This window comes from Mizuhopecten yessoensis, unplaced genomic scaffold (assembly GCF_002113885.1).
Source record: "Mizuhopecten yessoensis strain PY_sf001 unplaced genomic scaffold, ASM211388v2 scaffold11073, whole genome shotgun sequence".
NCBI classification, from domain to species: Eukaryota; Metazoa; Mollusca; class Bivalvia; order Pectinida; family Pectinidae; genus Mizuhopecten; species Mizuhopecten yessoensis.
In genome coordinates this window covers 877,173-895,448 of record NW_018408866.1, presented here as the reverse complement: position 1 = coordinate 895,448, position 18,276 = coordinate 877,173, and the positions used below count along the sequence as shown (strand labels likewise).

Here is an 18,276-nt window from a genome sequence, read left to right as displayed (position 1 = left end):
TGGCGCCTTTTATCTTTTGTCTCTGCTTTGTTCTATCAACTGCCTAATCGAGTCAGAGCTTTCGATCAATAGGGACACAGTCATGAGTGGGAACTAAAGCTGTTCATGTATTGACAGAATAGTGATTTCACAAGGTAGATGTGTCTCCTATACAATTTAACATAGGCCATTTGAAAGAGATGCAGATGTTTTATTCATATTTCTATTTCCTAAAGAGTTAAACTTGTCAATATGCACATGCTGTCAATCGCCGTACTTATCCCATGTGACACGAAATTCCATAAAGTTTGATATTTGCTTTTAATAAATTCCCTGAGATCATATATTCTGTCATATTGTTCTTGATTAAATGGAGTGTGTCAATTTCGAAATATGCATTAGCTTACTAAAAATATCTAACAAGAACCTTAATAGTAAGATATGTTCTAGGCTGTTACATTGTTGTGCTCATTGTAAACATAACTGTCAACAATGCTCACATTCAGTTTAACCTTGTACATGTATACATGTACACCGAACGTAAGTCGGTATATAGACCAAGGCCTAATGAATGTGAAGCTTTATTCCGTTTTCCTTGTCATTTTCAATGAAGCAGACAATACATTATTAGGCCAGTAACAATATGGTTCAGACCTCTGCTAAATAGAAGTGTCCTATTCGTAGAAGACAACATTACACATTTCTGTTTATCATTTTATGCAGATAAATGTTCAAGGTGTAAATGAAACCCACAGTCATAACGTGTATTAGCTATCAATAACGGATTTGGTAGTGTGGTATTGGCAAGCGACAAAGATATCAGTTTTTAAAATAAGATTGAAAACCATCCGAAAACCAATATTTTCGATTAAGATATCTGAAATATTTGAGAAAATGTTTAGGATTCCGTGCAAGGTAGCAACTTGCTTAGTTAGCACTTATATCGATTTGACGTGTATCATGTTTATTGACAAAATGTATACATACATGGCTTGGCTTAAAAATCCACAGATAATTATTGGCAGATGTGTCCCAACCAGACAAGATAAAGAATAATAATATCTGTTTAGCGTTGTCTGTGTGGCGATACCTCTGTTCGCTTGTCATATACGTCTTTTTATTTCAGATGTTAAATATTATTCAATAAAAACTTATCTACAAAACAAAAGACATCAATCATTATATTCACGGGAGGTAATAAACCTTTCTATTTCTTATACTTCTCCACATTCCTTTCCAAAATAAATATCTTACGCATGCAAGCGACATAGAAATGTGGTCTTTCAAACGCAATACACATGAATGGTCAAAGAAAGTACTATCAAGCCTTTGTGAGTGTCGGCCTATTTGGGATGATTACAATGGTCCTAATACCAGTATCTTACAACTCGTTACATTTAAGTATGCCAGAACACAATGAATGGGAAAATAAGCAATTGATGTGACATACTTGACTGAAAGAAAAGTATTAATAAGATAAGTGTGCTCTTTGTGTTTATTGCTGACATGGTTGCTTAGAATAAAAATGATTAGGGTATTTAGTTATTGAAAATCAGTGTGACTAGAAAATTAATGGCGGGTGTTATTTTATATTAAATACAGTTATCCTGTTCGATATTCTATCAACTTGACGTGTCAACCAAAGCCGATGAATTTCAAAACGTCATACTGGTAGCTATTGTCGATTTCAATGTGTTAAAGTGAATATTAACCTGTATTTTGGATAACTGCAATTAGTATCACAGTCTCAAATCGATCTGTTATGTTGATGTACGAAGCTCAATACCGCTAATGTCTATATGATACTATTTCTCTATACAATAAATAAAGAGGAAAAAAAACTGGTGTTTGAAGGTTGTTTTAAATGAGGTTAGTAGGTTATATAAATGAATGGGTTATTTCAATTGTTATGAAGTTAAGTTTAGTTCCATTGGTGTAGGTAGGCTATCTTTCTTAATTAAGTAGGTAGTTTAAATTATACCATTGGGTTACATTTTACCGATTTCACAATTATTTCACCACAACAACACCGAATAGATCTGCGTTGTTCAAAATGATAACGAGAGTTGTATACCGTAACTGAAAATTTGCTATCATTGAAGTAGGGAAACACGATTCTTTGTTACCCCTCTATTAAGAATATTCCACTCAGGCTTCGCCCTAATGGACATGATTTATCTCGAGGAAATAAAGTAACATGCTTCCCTACTACAGATATAGCACAATAGCATTATACTAAAGCTGACCAGAGTTTCGCGTCCTCGTCGTTATCTACTTTAGTTACTCGGAACTCAGGAACAGTTCCATGCTGTAGCTGATTTTTTTCTAGAGAGACACCAAATAATTGAATTATGACCAGGAAAACTCGAGCGCTTAAGGGAAACGATGTTTTATTACCCCCGTCATGTGATCAATATAACCCAATCAGAATCGCTGTTACATGTATATAGATGATGTAAAAACGATATGACTTGATAAGCTGTTGAGTTAAAAGTGGACAAATCTTTGTGGTATTTCTCTTGTTAAAACTCATAAAACTTATATTGATATGTAAATACATCTACTTTTATCTGAAACAGGTACGCATGATTCCATGGTCATTTTTTGTGTTTCAATACGATTTTGTGTTCGTCATCACTAATGGATGACTTGTAATCAGCATCTTAGATCGTTGGGAATCGACATGCCATCCTGCATCAGAAAACACAAATCATGACGAGTGTCGTATACGGATCACCTTGTTTCTCATCCGGATATTTTTGTGAGTGTTACTGTATTATAATATTTCCTATTGTTTGGACGTCTTCTAGCTTTTTTATTTTGATTTCATATCGCCGCCCTTTATGTTGTTGTTGTGTAGTGTCTTTTCTATTACGTTTAGATAACAACGACAACCGATTACAACGTTTGTATAAACCGATACATGTATCTCTAAATATTTTCTACATGACTGTATATGTGAGCAGGTTGTCTAATATCAACCATTCGACGCGCTGTTGTCGCGCACAAGTTTGTCTTAATGCATTAAAAACATATGGTATGATTAAAAATAAAAAAAATAAGGACGCTGTACATCTGTGTGTTGACTACATAGTTTGTCAATATCAGACGAGTTGTTTCCCTTTTAAAGATTTACATCACAAAGTATTGTTTCAGATCTGATCCTAATTGTTTCAGGCCTTATTAAATAAACTATAAATAAAAGAAACTTTCATCTTAAATAGATTTCGAAAATATTGTTAATTAAATCACCTGAAGGGAGGTAACCCAAAACTATTTGTATTATGATTGGTGAAGCTGCAATTAGGCATAGAAATGTGTATATGTAAATACATATATACATATGACACTTATATGAATTGTAACAGCCGAGTAAGAAGTAACATGGACGCCTGTTATTGTGAGCTCAAACAATTGGTACGTATAAAGGTCATACGATGTCTTGCATTACAATTATACAAAAGCATTATATTTGTTGATGTCAAATAAATTGAAACACTTTCTTTGTAGTGAGTAATGCGACGAGGAAAAATGTACAATGAGAAAATGTATGTGACAAACTCAATGTCAGCATATAGGTGTTACCTGTCATTGTCGTCCTGACAACAAAAGACAGTATCTTGGTGATGAAGAACTGTTAGCTTACCTAAATATAAAACTATGGTTTTAAGTCTTATCTTATTTTTGTTTCAAAACTTGACGTGGATTTTCTTATACTAATTAGGTTTATATAAGTTAAATCGTCGCACTTGCACACATGGTATCGACAATCTTCCTTTAGGTGAAGTTCAAGGTTTGAGATTAGATAACAAGACAAAAAGCTTGGACGTATAAGGAAGCTATCAATACCTAACACAAAATGACACATCATGTTGGACAGAACAGGATATCCATTATGATCAAAGATAATTCAAACATGTGCCATGTGGATCGTCAGTCCGCTGACTGTTTGACTAGGGTTTCGACTGGGTTACTTAACACGAATCGTATCATAGATCTCCCGTTCCAGTCGAAGGACATCATTGTGATTATGGCGTTTCCACGTACAGTTCGTGTTACACATATCACGCCATTGTTTAATTCTACACCCATCCAGTGTGTTAGAGTGTATAGACAGTTACATTTAGTTTGGGATTGACTGACCATATCCACCACTTCCTGTTGTACCGGTCACTTTCCGAGGATACCACCCAAGTAAAAAACAATCATGATACATGTAGCTCCATTCCGGTATCCAAGGACACAAGCGGACTTAGAGTGTTTCCGTAAGTATGACTATTTTGAAACATGATAGAATGATATTACCTTAAGCTTTACTGTGATTGTACGTATGGGACAAACCAAGGTAGTTTTATGTTAATGTGTTTATAGCTTATACTTAGGGAAGTAACTCTCTTAGCGATAAATTAACAATCATACATGTACACATTTAAGTAGTTTAGCTACATACACATACACACCTTATATCCATCAAAAACAACAGAATACCGAAATATGAACAAAACCGCAATTCAATAACTCTTTGGCAAAATATAAAAATGCGAGTGTCTGTCCAACCTTGCATACGATGATTGTAAGATTGATAAAACTCCGATGGCATCCATATCAAAGATGGATTAATATTGTTAATATCAATGTGTAGCGTTATTTTCAGTAATTGATTAGCATTGATAATTTTAGAAAGTATACGATACGGCATTCAATAAGTATGTGGGTTCAACGAATTGTTGGTTAATCAATCAAACAGACTAATAAAGCAGACATTATGATCGTAAGTACCATATCACAAATACATGTCTAAAGTCTTTAAACATCAGTACTTGTATGTCACGTGCTCGACCAGAAACCATATTGCATGTATGAGTGTGACTTCAACATCAAGAACAATACGCACACGTACGATTCCATACCATAGCTAGGGTTATATAGTTTTAAGACGTGTACAAACTTTTTTTTCTATTTGTACATGTTTAGCCATCTAGTCAAGTATAATTTTTTGTGCGATTTATCTCCCTTCTTATAGCTCTGATGGTCTTTTAGTCACGAACGATGATAGCACTGGTGACACCGAGTGCGTATTTCCTCTATACTTAATTAATTCGTCCTATGCATAAAATCATGAAACTATATTTTAGGTTAGCCGGCTTGCTTATAAGGATTTAAGCCCTCCATTCAGATATATCGGCCACTAGTTCAGAAATGTATTCAAAGTTGTGTATACGAGAAACCGCACAATTACGCTTTGTAAAATGTAATAGAAAAATCTACACATTTATAAGTTCTGTAAAATTGCATTTTATTTTGAAAGGGAAATCACAGACTAGACGCTAAGATATGAAATGAAGAATACAAATCAAGTTTTGTAGATAAATTAGTGATAATATAGTACCACTTGTATTACTGTAATTCCATATATATTTGCAGCAAAAGAAATATTATATGAAAAAAAACTACCAACAAGTAAAATGCGTGTGTATAAATATTTTTGTTTTCGAAAACATCATATCCAATTACACAAAAATTAAAGACGTACCGATACATCACACTGTAAAGTTGTTGGGTCGTCTGGACCCGATTTCGAAATAATGTAACAATTTATCTTATATTAACGAATATCCGAGACTTGGTCATATTAACGCGTCTCAACAGTACTAGTCATATAGTCAGGGAATGTGTGTATATCTGACGGAAGGGAATATACAAAATGTACATACTTGATGGCATAAAATATGCTAAAAATTTCAAATATGCATGCAGATAAACACTATTTAGACATATAATTCATAAAAATGTTAAAGACGAATAAGTAAAAATCCAGCAGTTGGTCAATAAGAGGTTTATGAGCAGAGGAAAAGAAATTCCTACTGTTGTTGGAATGATAAACAACAACCAATATAACGAGAAGACCAAACAATGGTAGCAATGATAGACAATTCCAATCAACTGAATCCCTGTACGTAGATTTATTACGTTTTTACTAGTGAGCTATCAGGATCTTATATCTTTACTGCAGTTAACAATTGCACTACAGTGAAGATGTATGAAATATTATATATATTTGATGAAATTGTATCTTCACATGTGTAGATATCACTTTAAGTATTGTCCAAAACAGTACTTTCTATTCACTGCGCAGATTTTCAGTTTCAAGTTTAGACGAAACGACGGCAAAATAAGAGGTTGTTTTATTACATGCATTATGGTATTTACAGAAATACACTATTTCTGTTTGGAAATCCTAACAGATAAAAGCAGCAAACGGCAGAATAGGAGATGAAATAGCATACCATACTCGTGAAATAGCTTTGATATCCATCGAGAAGCCATTAACGTCCTCCATCAGTGTGAAACGTTCCTGTAATGGAGATCACCGTTATCGGTACATAACATAGGAGTCAGTACTGCGGCTGTTATTAGATAAGTAGACCGGCATTATCTAACCCAAAACTACAATGTATTGGTCAGCAAACGGCAGAATAGGAGATGAAATAGCATACCATACTCGTGAAATAGCTTTGATATCCATCGAGAAGCCATTAACGTCCTCCATCAATGTGAAACGTTCCTGTAATGGAGATCACCGTTATCGGTACATAACATAGGAGTCAGTACTGCGGCTGTTATTAGATTAGTAGACCGGCATTATCTAACCCAAAACTACAATGTATTGGTCTTCAATACTAACTGATCTTAATGGACTTTCTATTCAGCAAAGTAAATCAAAAGCAGCTAACCAATGCGATGTTCATTGATTGTAAATGTCTTTGTACATCAAATCCGGAACTAAAATATGTAAGTCCTCGACTAAACTAACTTTTCTTTCAGCAATGTCAGTCACAAGTAGCTAATGCCTTGGTAACCAAACCCGGAACTACAATGCATTGGTAAAACAAAGGATAATAAAAACGTACCGTGAACCACATACATAACGGAGATTATAAATCTAGCTTTAAAAGGATTTCTCTCGTGTTTGCTTTGCAGATGTTTCCTGCAATATATTTGATGTTTGCTAAATACGTATTTTAAGATCGAATATGTTTGTCAATACGATGTGGATTTTCTCCGTGTGAGTCGATGCTTTAAGTCGGGCTGCGCAAGGTTGTTGAACTGTAGGGTTAATCGGATCCGAATCTGTAAACTAATACCTTCGACTGTGTCGCTGTCCTCGGAACTATTAACATTGTTTCTAGGAATCATAAATATCATATGACATTAAGTGAACATAAAAAATCTTTTCTGACATCACAAGCTAGACGAACACATTTCGATGATGATGATGATGATGATGATGATGAGGGTGTCGTTTGCCCTGGTAATTAAGAACACAATGTACCAGTGTATCCAATGCTAATACTACTGGAAGATGTCTATGATATCCATCCTTCGATTGCCTTCACTCAATATCACAGATTAGCTGTCATTCTATGTAATCGATCATTCAAAGCCACTCCTCAGTTACAACTTGGAATAAGTAAATGGTTTATGTTTTCTTAACGGATGACAAATCTGTTAAAGGAGCTGTTTGCGATGAGATGTTTACATACGGTTTCAGCGCTTTTTGTCTAAATATCATTCCACTGCTCCAGGAACCTTGTGTTATGTGATACCTATTTATACAATATGCGGGTGGGCAAGGTTACAGAGACGTCCGTTTAATATCACAATCTGTTTCTGTAGAAACCACTACATCCTTCGTCCAATCTGAACTCTCCATCGGAACTGGCGACAGATTGGGCCTGGCAGCTATTATATATATTGATAACTCGCGCAGGAACTCATTCCAATTCACTTTCCTGAAAAAGAAAACAGGTTTTAGTATCTTTATGCCAGTTGTTTTTCCAAATCATTTTACTGTGCATTTGATTACAATTCATACACAAAAAATAGAAGAATATCAGATTGTTTCTTGGAATGCTTTGTGTCATTTATAGAGGGTTGACTTTGAAAAATGAAACTAATAAATTTAACCTTTTTAATTAAAAAACGCACGTTGATTGTACCATCGCATTAAATGCAAACAGTGGTTATTATAACGTGCGCAAAGTGATACATAATCCATATAAATAAATATCCTATATCTATACCTTCAGCATGACCATGTTAATAAAACCAATTTACATATTTGAATATATACCCCCGCCACACAAACAAATGGGGAACAAGAAACAATAAATATACTACACAAACAACATCAGTGGTATTTTACACCATGTCTATAGTATAGGTTATTATCCGTTTGTTGCTTCGATTATTAAATAAATAAAAAAAAAAAAATCTTCAATCAAAATTGCATAGGGTCAGAAAAACAAATTCTATCAGATTTAATATTTTTGGAGTTTATATCAGATTTTGAGCCTTAATCACTACCAAAGCTACATAACTAGTAACCTCTGCAGTTTCTACTATCTTAATTCTATCATACAGTAGTTTATGTATATATCTCTACAATATCTTCATCACTAACAATTACTCCTGTATTGACACTTACAATTCTACAGAACTAATCCCTTCCATCTATGTTGTAATAACACTTACAGTTAATACAGACCTAACCCTAGGATATCTCCTGTACTAACACTTACAATTCTACATAACTAACCCTACCATCTCTGCTGTAATACCACTTACAATTCTACAGAACTAACCCAACCATCTCTGCTGTATTAACACTTACAATTCTACAGAACTAGACTTACCATCTCTGCTGTATTAACACTAACAGTTAATACAGAACTAACCCTACCATCTCTGCTGTAATAACACTTACAGTTAATACAGACCTAACACTAGGATATCTCCTGTATTAACACTTACAATTCTACAGAAATAACCCTACCATCTCTCCTGTATTAACACTTACAATTCTACAGAACTAGACTTACCATCTCTGCTGTATTAACACTTACAATCCTACAGAACTAACCCTACCATCTCTGCTGTATTAACACTTACAATTCTACAGATCTTATCTTACCATCTCTGCTGTATTAACACTTACAATTTTACAGAACTAATCCTACCATCTCTGCTGTATTAACACTTACAATTTTACAGAACTAGACTTACCATCTCTGTTGTATTAACACCTACAGTAATATGTAACTTGTTATTTCTACTATTTCAAATCAGTGCTGCATAATTAGATACCTCTTATATATCTGTATTATTGATACTAAAAGTAATGAAGAACACATCCCTTACATCTACACAGCTTTTTATTTCTAGTGTTTACGTGATCATATTACAAATCAGTGCTACAGAACGTGAAACCTGTACACTGATACTAATACTACTAGAATTTAATACTCTCTACCATCTCTACTGTCTCAACACTAACATAACTTGTAGTATATAGTAGCACCTACTAGCCCTGTTGGATTTTCTCTACCACAACTTCGTCACTATAGTGCTACAAAACAAATAATCCTCTGATAGCTGATATCTGTTGTATGAACACTTACAGAACTAATAGTGTGTATGTTTTACATGTATGATATCTACTATCTTTGCTGTATCTACTTTACTACGTGTGCGTCACTATTAAATATTACTAACAATGCTACATGTTCAAAACCGATAATCTTAGAATATCTACAATATCTGCTGTATTTACTCAAACAGACATAGGAATATATTATACAGCATGTATGGTAATGAGGGATATAGCCAGTTTCTGGTTCCCCGCAACCAGGGCTATTTCCAGAGACAAAGTCAAGGGAAATAGGCCTGAGCAAGGGGAACCAGAAACTTGCTATAACCACACTTAAACTGTTTTATTATATCGATACAGAAGCATCAATCTGACAATATATAATAAAAACATAATGAACAGTAAAACATAATTTTGATTTTAACAGCATCAAAATAAACAAATTGCAGACTATAGTACAACAATATCACTTGGGGTCGCTGTCTAAATTTGGAGCCACGCTATCCTCGTTGCTGATAGGTCGATAACTCGATCAAGCCACGCCCATCCCTATTGTTGGTATTTCAAGGATATAGCCAATTCTATGAAATTACTTTAAAATGGTGTAAAATAAGTAGAGGTATAACATTTTTTATAACATCTACTGTCTTGCTGTATTCCCTCTACCATATCTTAACATACTAATACTAATCGTGCTACAAAACCAGTAATCCTATAATATCTACAAAAACACTAACAGAACTAGCAATAAATGTAAATATAATCTCTACCATCTCTGCTGTATTAACGCTAGCAGTGCTACATCATTACTTATCTCTACCATTTCTGTTGTATTAACGCTAGCAGTGCTACATAATTAGTTATCTCTACCATCTCTGCTGTATTTACACTAACAATGCTACATAATTAGTTATCTCTAACATCTCCGCTGTATTTACACTAACAGTGCTACATTAATAGTTATCTCTACCATCTCTGCTGTATTTACACTAACAATGCTACATAGTTAGTTATCTTTACCATCTCTGCTGTATTTACACTAACAGTGCTACATTATTAGTTATCTCTACCATCTCTGCTGTATTTACACTAACAATGCTACATAATTAGTTATCTCTAACATCTCCGCTGTATTTACACTAACAATGCTACATAATTAGTTATCTCAACCATCTCTGCGGTATTAACACTAACAGTGCTACAGAATTACTTATCTCTACCATTTATATTGTATTAACGTTAGCAGTGCTACAGAATGAGTATCTCTACCATCTCTGCTGTATTTACACTAACAATGCTACATAATTAGCTATCTCTACCTTCTCTGCTGTATTAACACTAGCAATGCTACAGAATGAGTTATCTCTACCAACTCTGCTGTTTTAGCACTAACAGTGCTACATGATAAGCCATCTCGACCATCTCTGCATCACTAGTACTAATAACGCTACAGTAATAGTTCTATTTCAGTATCTCAGGATTATTTGTCTGCAAAAATCAATGACGGGTAATTACACGAGTGGGAATATGCTTAAGCAGAATGTCGGTGAAACACACGTTTGCTTCAATCCTAGTTCGATCGCTCAATTATCTCTGAATTCTGTTTCGGAACGTATTTCTGTGTATAACAGGTTTAGAGTACAGCACCGTTACTCGAGTTTTGCTAAGAAAACCAAACAAAGCGGAGCCCTGTTAACAAACATAGAAGTCGAACGAATATATCCGTCCAAAACCCCGTTGTCAATGTGATAACCTGGCATCTGAACTAACCTTCTAACAAATAATACGCCGAGAGTCTGGTACATAGAACTGTCCTTTCTTTCTGTGTTACATATCACACATCCCATATTCATTTTAAATAACCCATACACACCAGTCTCTATCAGTTTTAACAATACAGTCGTAATACATTGATCATCGTTTACTTCTTTATTGTAAAGTGTTGATTAATAATTAATTCATAATCATAACCATGCATGATTTTCTTAAAATCAGTATACGTACCTGTCACTGTCCACACTTGTATCCATGGTGAATGTTAGCATCTCAGCCACAATGTACCATAATTCTCCTTCCTTGTTTGAAGACATAATCGTGAAGCTGAAATATTTCAAACATGAAACTGACTGTAAAATATGCATGATATGTGAATCTCACTGTAAGAAATGTATGGAATGTGAAAATTACTCTTTTAAAAAAAAATGTATGGAATGTGAAAATGACTCTTTTAAAAAAAAAGTATGGAATGTGAAACTGACTGTAAGAAATGTATGGCATGTGAATTATCTACTGGTTCAAAATAGTGTTAGTAATTCAATTCGAAACTACAAGATTTGACCCTAATAAAACCATTGATGTAGCTAGTACATTTATATTACATTATACGCACCTAATGCATGTGTATTGAAATATCTGTTACATACTTGTATTACAATATACATACCTAATACATATGTAAGTTACAAAATACGTATCTAATGACTACGTATTATAATATATGTCACCTATACGTATCACAATAAACGTACATTTTAGCTAAATCCTGTATATTTTAAAAACAACATACCTAATACAATATGTATTATGAATGCGCACATGAATATAGCTGATAAATACGCGTTTTACAGTGTAGGTGACTTATACGTTTGTATCAAAGTATACGTAAACTCTATCACATATATGTGTGTATTACAATATACGTAAATTATCAATAAACACGGTACAAAGGTGTTATTTATGAGTATAGTCATACTGAAATTCTAGTTATGTGTGTCATGTGTATTGCAACCAGACAAAAAGGGGAAAACAAGATTGATATATTTAGAGCTATAGGTATAACAGGAGACAAAAAGAGATATTTAAAGTGTATTTAATGTAGTAAATAAATAGGTAACAAACTAACATACAGGTTGACATAAATAAGCTAATAAGCTTGATTAACCTATATGGGTGACAATTGGGAAGTAAATCTGGATTTTTCCGTAAGTAGCCTAATATTCCTTAAACATTTATATAAATGTATGATATTAACTGAAAATTCCACAATTCAAAGAAACACATTAATCCATATACATGAAATTGATATCCCAAACTGTCGAGCTACAATTTACCTGTATTATTGATTTTTAAATACATTAGGTGTACCAGGGGATGAGGGAACCTACTGTATTTATACCCTATCAATGAATAATATATCATGTGTAATTTTATCTGTACGAGCAATTATTGGACTGCTCTTCAATGCTAATCTTTAAATCGGATACTCTGAAATATTCACCATGCAAGCTGCTAAGTTGATCGGATCTTGAGTAAGAAGGTTATCGGTTAACAATGAAGCGTAGTAGGAACACTAACCCGTTAAGCGTGTCATCGTTCTCCAGGAACAGCGTGTACCAGGAGGCCAGCGCTTTCTTTGCGTCATATTCCCTTATTTCGCCACTGTCCGTCTCATCAAAATTATGAAAAAGGCGATAGGCAAGTTCTATCTCCCTTGGGTAGAGCAATCGGGTGATTGCATTCTGTTGAAAAACAAACAGTATACATTTGTAGAGTTTTAGTGTCCGATTTCCTGTTATATTACCAAATGGCTCGTCTGTTATATTACACTATGGTTCGCCTGTTATAATAAACAATGGATCGCCTGTTGTATTACCATATGGTTCGACTGTTATAGTTCGACCTTTATTTAGTGTAATATTAATGTCCGTCCTCAAATGATAACAAGTGAAAACATCTCCATTAACTTGTAACTATAGCACTTCTCTCCATATTCAGGAGACAGTGTACCATTGTTAACATATATATCAGACGCCGTATGATATTGTATCGTGTATTACAGTTCGCCTTAAACTACAACACTTGAGTTGATAACAAGCATTGAGAAACATCTTATCGCGATGTTGTATATCCCTTCGCAAGTTTATAATCTGAAATTTAGCTTTCGATGTACAAACCTTGCCCCGTCTTAGAAGGATTTTTATTGATTCATAATTAAGGAATTCCCACCACGTGACCGATCCCGAATTTTCTTTGTCAAGTCTATGGAACTGTGCCATTTCGTCTTGCATCTCGGCTTTGGGCAAGGAGACACCATGCCCGTCTCTGAATGCACGCTTACGGTAGGTCAAATACTCCTCCAATGATATACTGGAATCTGCAAATGGTTCACAAAGCCTTCTGATTAAACAAATTTCAGAATGTATATCTTTTTAATTTGAGATGGGGTAAATCGGAGAAAGCACAGAAACAAAATAAGTTGAATAAATCAGAAACATGTAACAATACAATTAAGATGCACTTCCCATGATTTTTCTTACTCACAGATTTAATTCAGATATTGCAAACAGACCCAATTTCCCTTGTAAACAACAAAATAATGTATGCATCACTTAAGACGTCCTGTTCGTGTTATATCTTCTAATTGCATGATTGTTTTATATTTGTATACAGATAGCAAACGAGGTTCGATATGTACGATATCATCCTTAAATACGATATTCAGCAAATGGGCTTCAATAAGTTTTATGAATAAAACGAGTCTGAAAAATTGTTATTGCATGCATAAACTAAATGTCCGAATAAAAATTGAAAAAAATCCCGAAGAAAACGTATATTATGCAGCAATTGTATTATTCATTTTTCTGATTTGTTTATTAACAATAAGATATGCCTCTACATGTTCAAGATTTAATGAGCGCGGACTGATAAAAGATAGTATGTGAGCACTGGTACAATACAGTACAGAACAGCTTTGTTTCAACGAGGTGGACGATATTTTCTCTTCATACTAACCTTGTGTTAAATCATACTTCTCAAACGAGTCCAGCAACGCAAATAGTTCCTCTTCTGTTAGCATGTTGCTGCAGTCGTCCTGTCCGTAAAACAAATACATACAGTGTACAAAGAAGACATTACTATGGGGGTTTGTTCAATGATCTTTGTTGTGATATGAGCGATGACCTTGAAACATTTCATACCTATTCAATAGAATCTTTTATTTACAAACAAGGGGTAGATAGTTTGTTGTTAAGAAAACCTAAAATTAATCATATTTAAACGATATAATTCGTTCTCATTTCAAATTCTTCCAAGGTAAACAGCTTGTACAATCAGTCGTTTCCCAAGTACATGTTTTGGTGAACGCGTCGTCTGTAGTGCCTATAGCATCTATATTGTAATGGGGGTTCCTAGATTCTACGTTTTGAAACAGTCTTGGAACATAACTATCAGACAGAGGTAGCGGGATGGCTTCTGGGAATCCGCATTGTCTTATCGTATAAGTTGGCACTGTGCCAAACACAGACATCTGCAGAAACGTCACCACGGTTGTCACGGCCGTTAACATTAGAACAAGCTGATAGCATTGCAGCAACCTTCAGACCGAAACTAGCAAGGATACCAGCATTTTACGGGAGCAAACCTTTAGCTGGAAAGTAATACACTTCAAAAGGTCGTTTACAAATAAAATGGCAGTGAAACGCAGCGGTGAGGTACCGGCAGACGTAAATCTAGAGAACGAGCCGTAGTTGTTTTATCGTTATAAATAGAATCGATATTCGCATTAACGTGTATTTTGTGAGAGGTGTAAGAAAGGATCCAACTTAGTTTTCATATTATAATCGATGTCGGGTGAAATACAGGTTTGTTATGAAAGTGTTGACATTTGCGGTAAAAATACATAGCTACAGACAGGTGTGCTGGAAAGGACTTCAGATTTCAATTTGATTTTATATCCAAGAACAATATCATCACCTTTGTCAAACATATGGTACCCGGTATGTTATCGACAGCTACATAGATATGTGTTTACTGCAATCGCATGTAAAACAAACGTTATTCATCAAAGGTGACTGTCCCATAATTTGACATTTCTACACTGATACACTTTAGATCAGCCATTTACTTTCTTGGTATTCCTTCCGTGTGTTCGAATAGAAAATACAGATTATTTGTTTTAATATGTGCAAGGATGCATACATTGTCATCACACGTGTAAGTTTCTATATATAGACCATCACCAAACATGTTGGGATATCTAACTATAGATTATCCCTAAGCTTGCAGGGACATCCCAATATAGATTATTTACTAATCTTGCAACTATAACATTATTATCATCAAACTATGCAGCAGTGATATTGGCTAAATAGACCCTTAAATGGATTCATTAAACTACGAAATCTTTTGTAAGGCACAAGCAAAATAATAAAAGACATCACTTGATATCATATATTGACAAATAATGTAATATTCTCGTGCATGATCAATAGAAAAGTCAATAAATATTGATATATTGCACATCCGGGACATTCGTTTGCTCTGACAATTACACAAACAGGGTGTATTTATATATATATAATACAAGACAAAACATCATAACGCGGTTTCTGAAAGTTGTGTTGTATACAAGGAGTTACAACCAGTCAAGCCATATTAGGTTGATCGATCGAAGTACTTTTTTTCTGCTACAGAGATAAATCTACACCATGTTTGATGATATATCAAAAACGTTTGAAATAGAAATATTTCAAACAAAATTTGGCCAATGGTAAGACGGTGTAATTGTTTTAAGTTTATAAACTGGTAGCTTTAAGGAGTGTAACACGCTGAAGAATTTCAAAATCCAATAGACTTTACTTGATTGACTTGTACACAGATTTATCAGATCCGATCATGGTTTGTCCAGTCCCACAGGAAGGACTTCAATACAGTATTTGTATGTAAAGCCTACATGTTCGGCATGTGCAAAGCAATTACAAGTAATATAACACTGTTACTCTAAGTGAGGAAGGGAAAATCACTCGCTTGAAATTTATAATAAACAGTTACAAGATATATTATTATTTTCGTCGATATTTGTATTAAAGTTCCAAAACCTTTCATAAAAGATACTTTTCAGTCAGTTATTTTTATCAATATTTACATGAGAGAGTTTTACAACATAAAACAGAAGAGAACAATTCGTGCTGGTTCGCGCCTTGTTCGCTTTACGATATACATGTAAGGGATGAACGTTGTTTGGAGCCCTGGTTGATTATTTGTCTCAATAAAAGGCCGTCAGCGTGACAGTCTAGTATTCCTGGATAGGATTCAGACAGACGGATTTTTTCAATGCAATAGACACGGGAATAGAAGTTTATCAATATCGGATAAAATACAAATACAATAGACACCGTGTCTGTGTCAAATAAAGCATACACAACATAGGAACGTAATGGGCTTTTGTGTGGTGACTGATGAAGAAGCATTCTAGGCAGACAGGACACAGATTATGTCTTGGTCGATATCCATCTACCATTGTACAGGGAGGCCTAGTCTGGCACCGAAATCGCCCGACCGTACACGGCAAGGAACGTGTCAATATTAAAGATTGTTTTCCCCTTCCGTCACTACCAGCCTAAGAAGTACCAACGCTGACTAACGAGATTGATCGGCTTGTTAGTATATTGACTTTGCGTCTGTATATGTTAAAAGACATTGATTATACGTAGATAGTGTACATGTACTATCTTCTAGTGAAAATGGTGTTTTTAAGTATCATGATACTAATCGTACATACTGTTATCACATTTCAACAATAACGAATATGTTTTTTTCCTGTCAAAAACCTTCCATGGAAATGTGTCAGGTACCTTGGCTAAACGTTATCAATAGTCCAACGAAATTAAAACAAAAATGAAAATTGAAAGTACAGTGTTGTCGTAAATGTTTCTTTACTTTGCTAGACTTTATACTTATTGTATGTCCTATCATATAATATAATTATGATATTCAAATTTAACTATAAATTTCTATTATTAATCAGACGACATTGACGTATGAAGGTAATACAATATATACACAAGAAATATAAAACTTTATCTATTTTGTCTTGTTGAACAAATCAAAACATGTATATGAATACATAAATTTCTAATAACATTTATGAATAATTATTTGGTGTGTGCATTTCTGTAAAATAAATGTTTCTCGGCAGATCCGGAATTACAATGCTTCCATATGACATTATTCAGTTAATTAAGGTTTCATTATTAAATTCTCGAAGCATGAACAGACATTTTTCTTTATTGCTCATTATTCATATATTAAATTATCCTGTTAAAAAAACAATTATGTAATAATAACTAAACGGGGATATTTTGATTGCATGACATCTTTTAAACGCATAGATCAGGAACGCTAAAGGCTGTTTCAGACGTCGCCGTCTCGGAATTCGTTTTACGTAATTTCAATTGTACTTAATATGAAGTTATTCTATTATTTTACTTTATTTGATAACTAATTCATGTAAAACTATAATCATTGTTGTAACTAGTATGCAATAAATGGTTAGCACCTTGCATAGTCTCAAACAAACCAGCCTTAATTTAGGCGCTTTGAACATTGTTTGAATAGGCAAAAACACTACCAACTGCGCCTGACAGCTCCACTGTCTTTTTTTTTTTTTTTTTTAGATGTAACCAATATCAAACATATAACACCTAAACATGAGGTTTTCCGTTTACAGTTTCAAATTGCTAGGATTCAACGCTGCTGATTTATTTTCTTATAACTAATTAGGTTAGGTTTACCTTAAACACAGACAGCAGTGTTGCCATACGGCGTGAAAGGTGTGTTTGTTTCAAAATAGTTCCGGTTGCATTGTGTAAATATACTTGAATAAACAGTAATGCAGATGCATAAAGCTTATCATAAAAAACAATAGGTTCCTTTTAACAATGTGGAAAAAAACAGTTGTCATTTGCATGTCTTGAAAAATAGCTTTGTTGAATGGAATTTTGTTATTTGTCATATTCTTGTCTGCTGCAATTTGTAATTCTCTTTGTAGTTTGTTTTTCTACTTGATATTTTTCCTTGATACGGAGATA

The 18,276-nt window shown here is 34.1% G+C and overlaps 2 protein-coding genes across 5 annotated transcripts in view; one reads left to right on the top strand and one right to left on the bottom strand.

Moving 5' to 3' along the window:
• Positions 1-3,868: 3,868 nt before the first annotated feature.
• The window catches only part of LOC110465387 (spermatogenesis-associated serine-rich protein 1-like), a 64,611-nt gene continuing 50,203 nt past the window's right edge, over positions 3,869-18,276 (top strand). The window contains exon 1 of one of the 4 annotated variants that reach the window (XM_021521160.1): positions 3,869-4,244. In XM_021521160.1, coding sequence (XP_021376835.1) covers positions 4,187-4,244 — 58 coding nt within the window. In that variant the 5' untranslated portion in view covers positions 3,869-4,186. The remainder of the gene's footprint in view (positions 4,245-18,276) is intronic. The other 3 variants (XM_021521164.1, XM_021521165.1, XM_021521161.1) reach the window with 3 other exon arrangements.
• LOC110465386 (PHD finger protein 24-like) overlaps positions 5,264-18,276 on the bottom strand; it is a 40,268-nt gene continuing 27,255 nt past the window's right edge. Inside the window, exons 3-7 of the mRNA XM_021521159.1 lie at positions 14,201-14,279; positions 13,363-13,562; positions 12,764-12,927; positions 11,414-11,509; positions 5,264-7,772 (exon numbers count right to left, since the gene is read on the bottom strand). Coding sequence (XP_021376834.1) covers positions 7,616-7,772; positions 11,414-11,509; positions 12,764-12,927; positions 13,363-13,562; positions 14,201-14,279 — 696 coding nt within the window. The 3' untranslated portion in view covers positions 5,264-7,615. The remainder of the gene's footprint in view (positions 7,773-11,413; positions 11,510-12,763; positions 12,928-13,362; positions 13,563-14,200; positions 14,280-18,276) is intronic.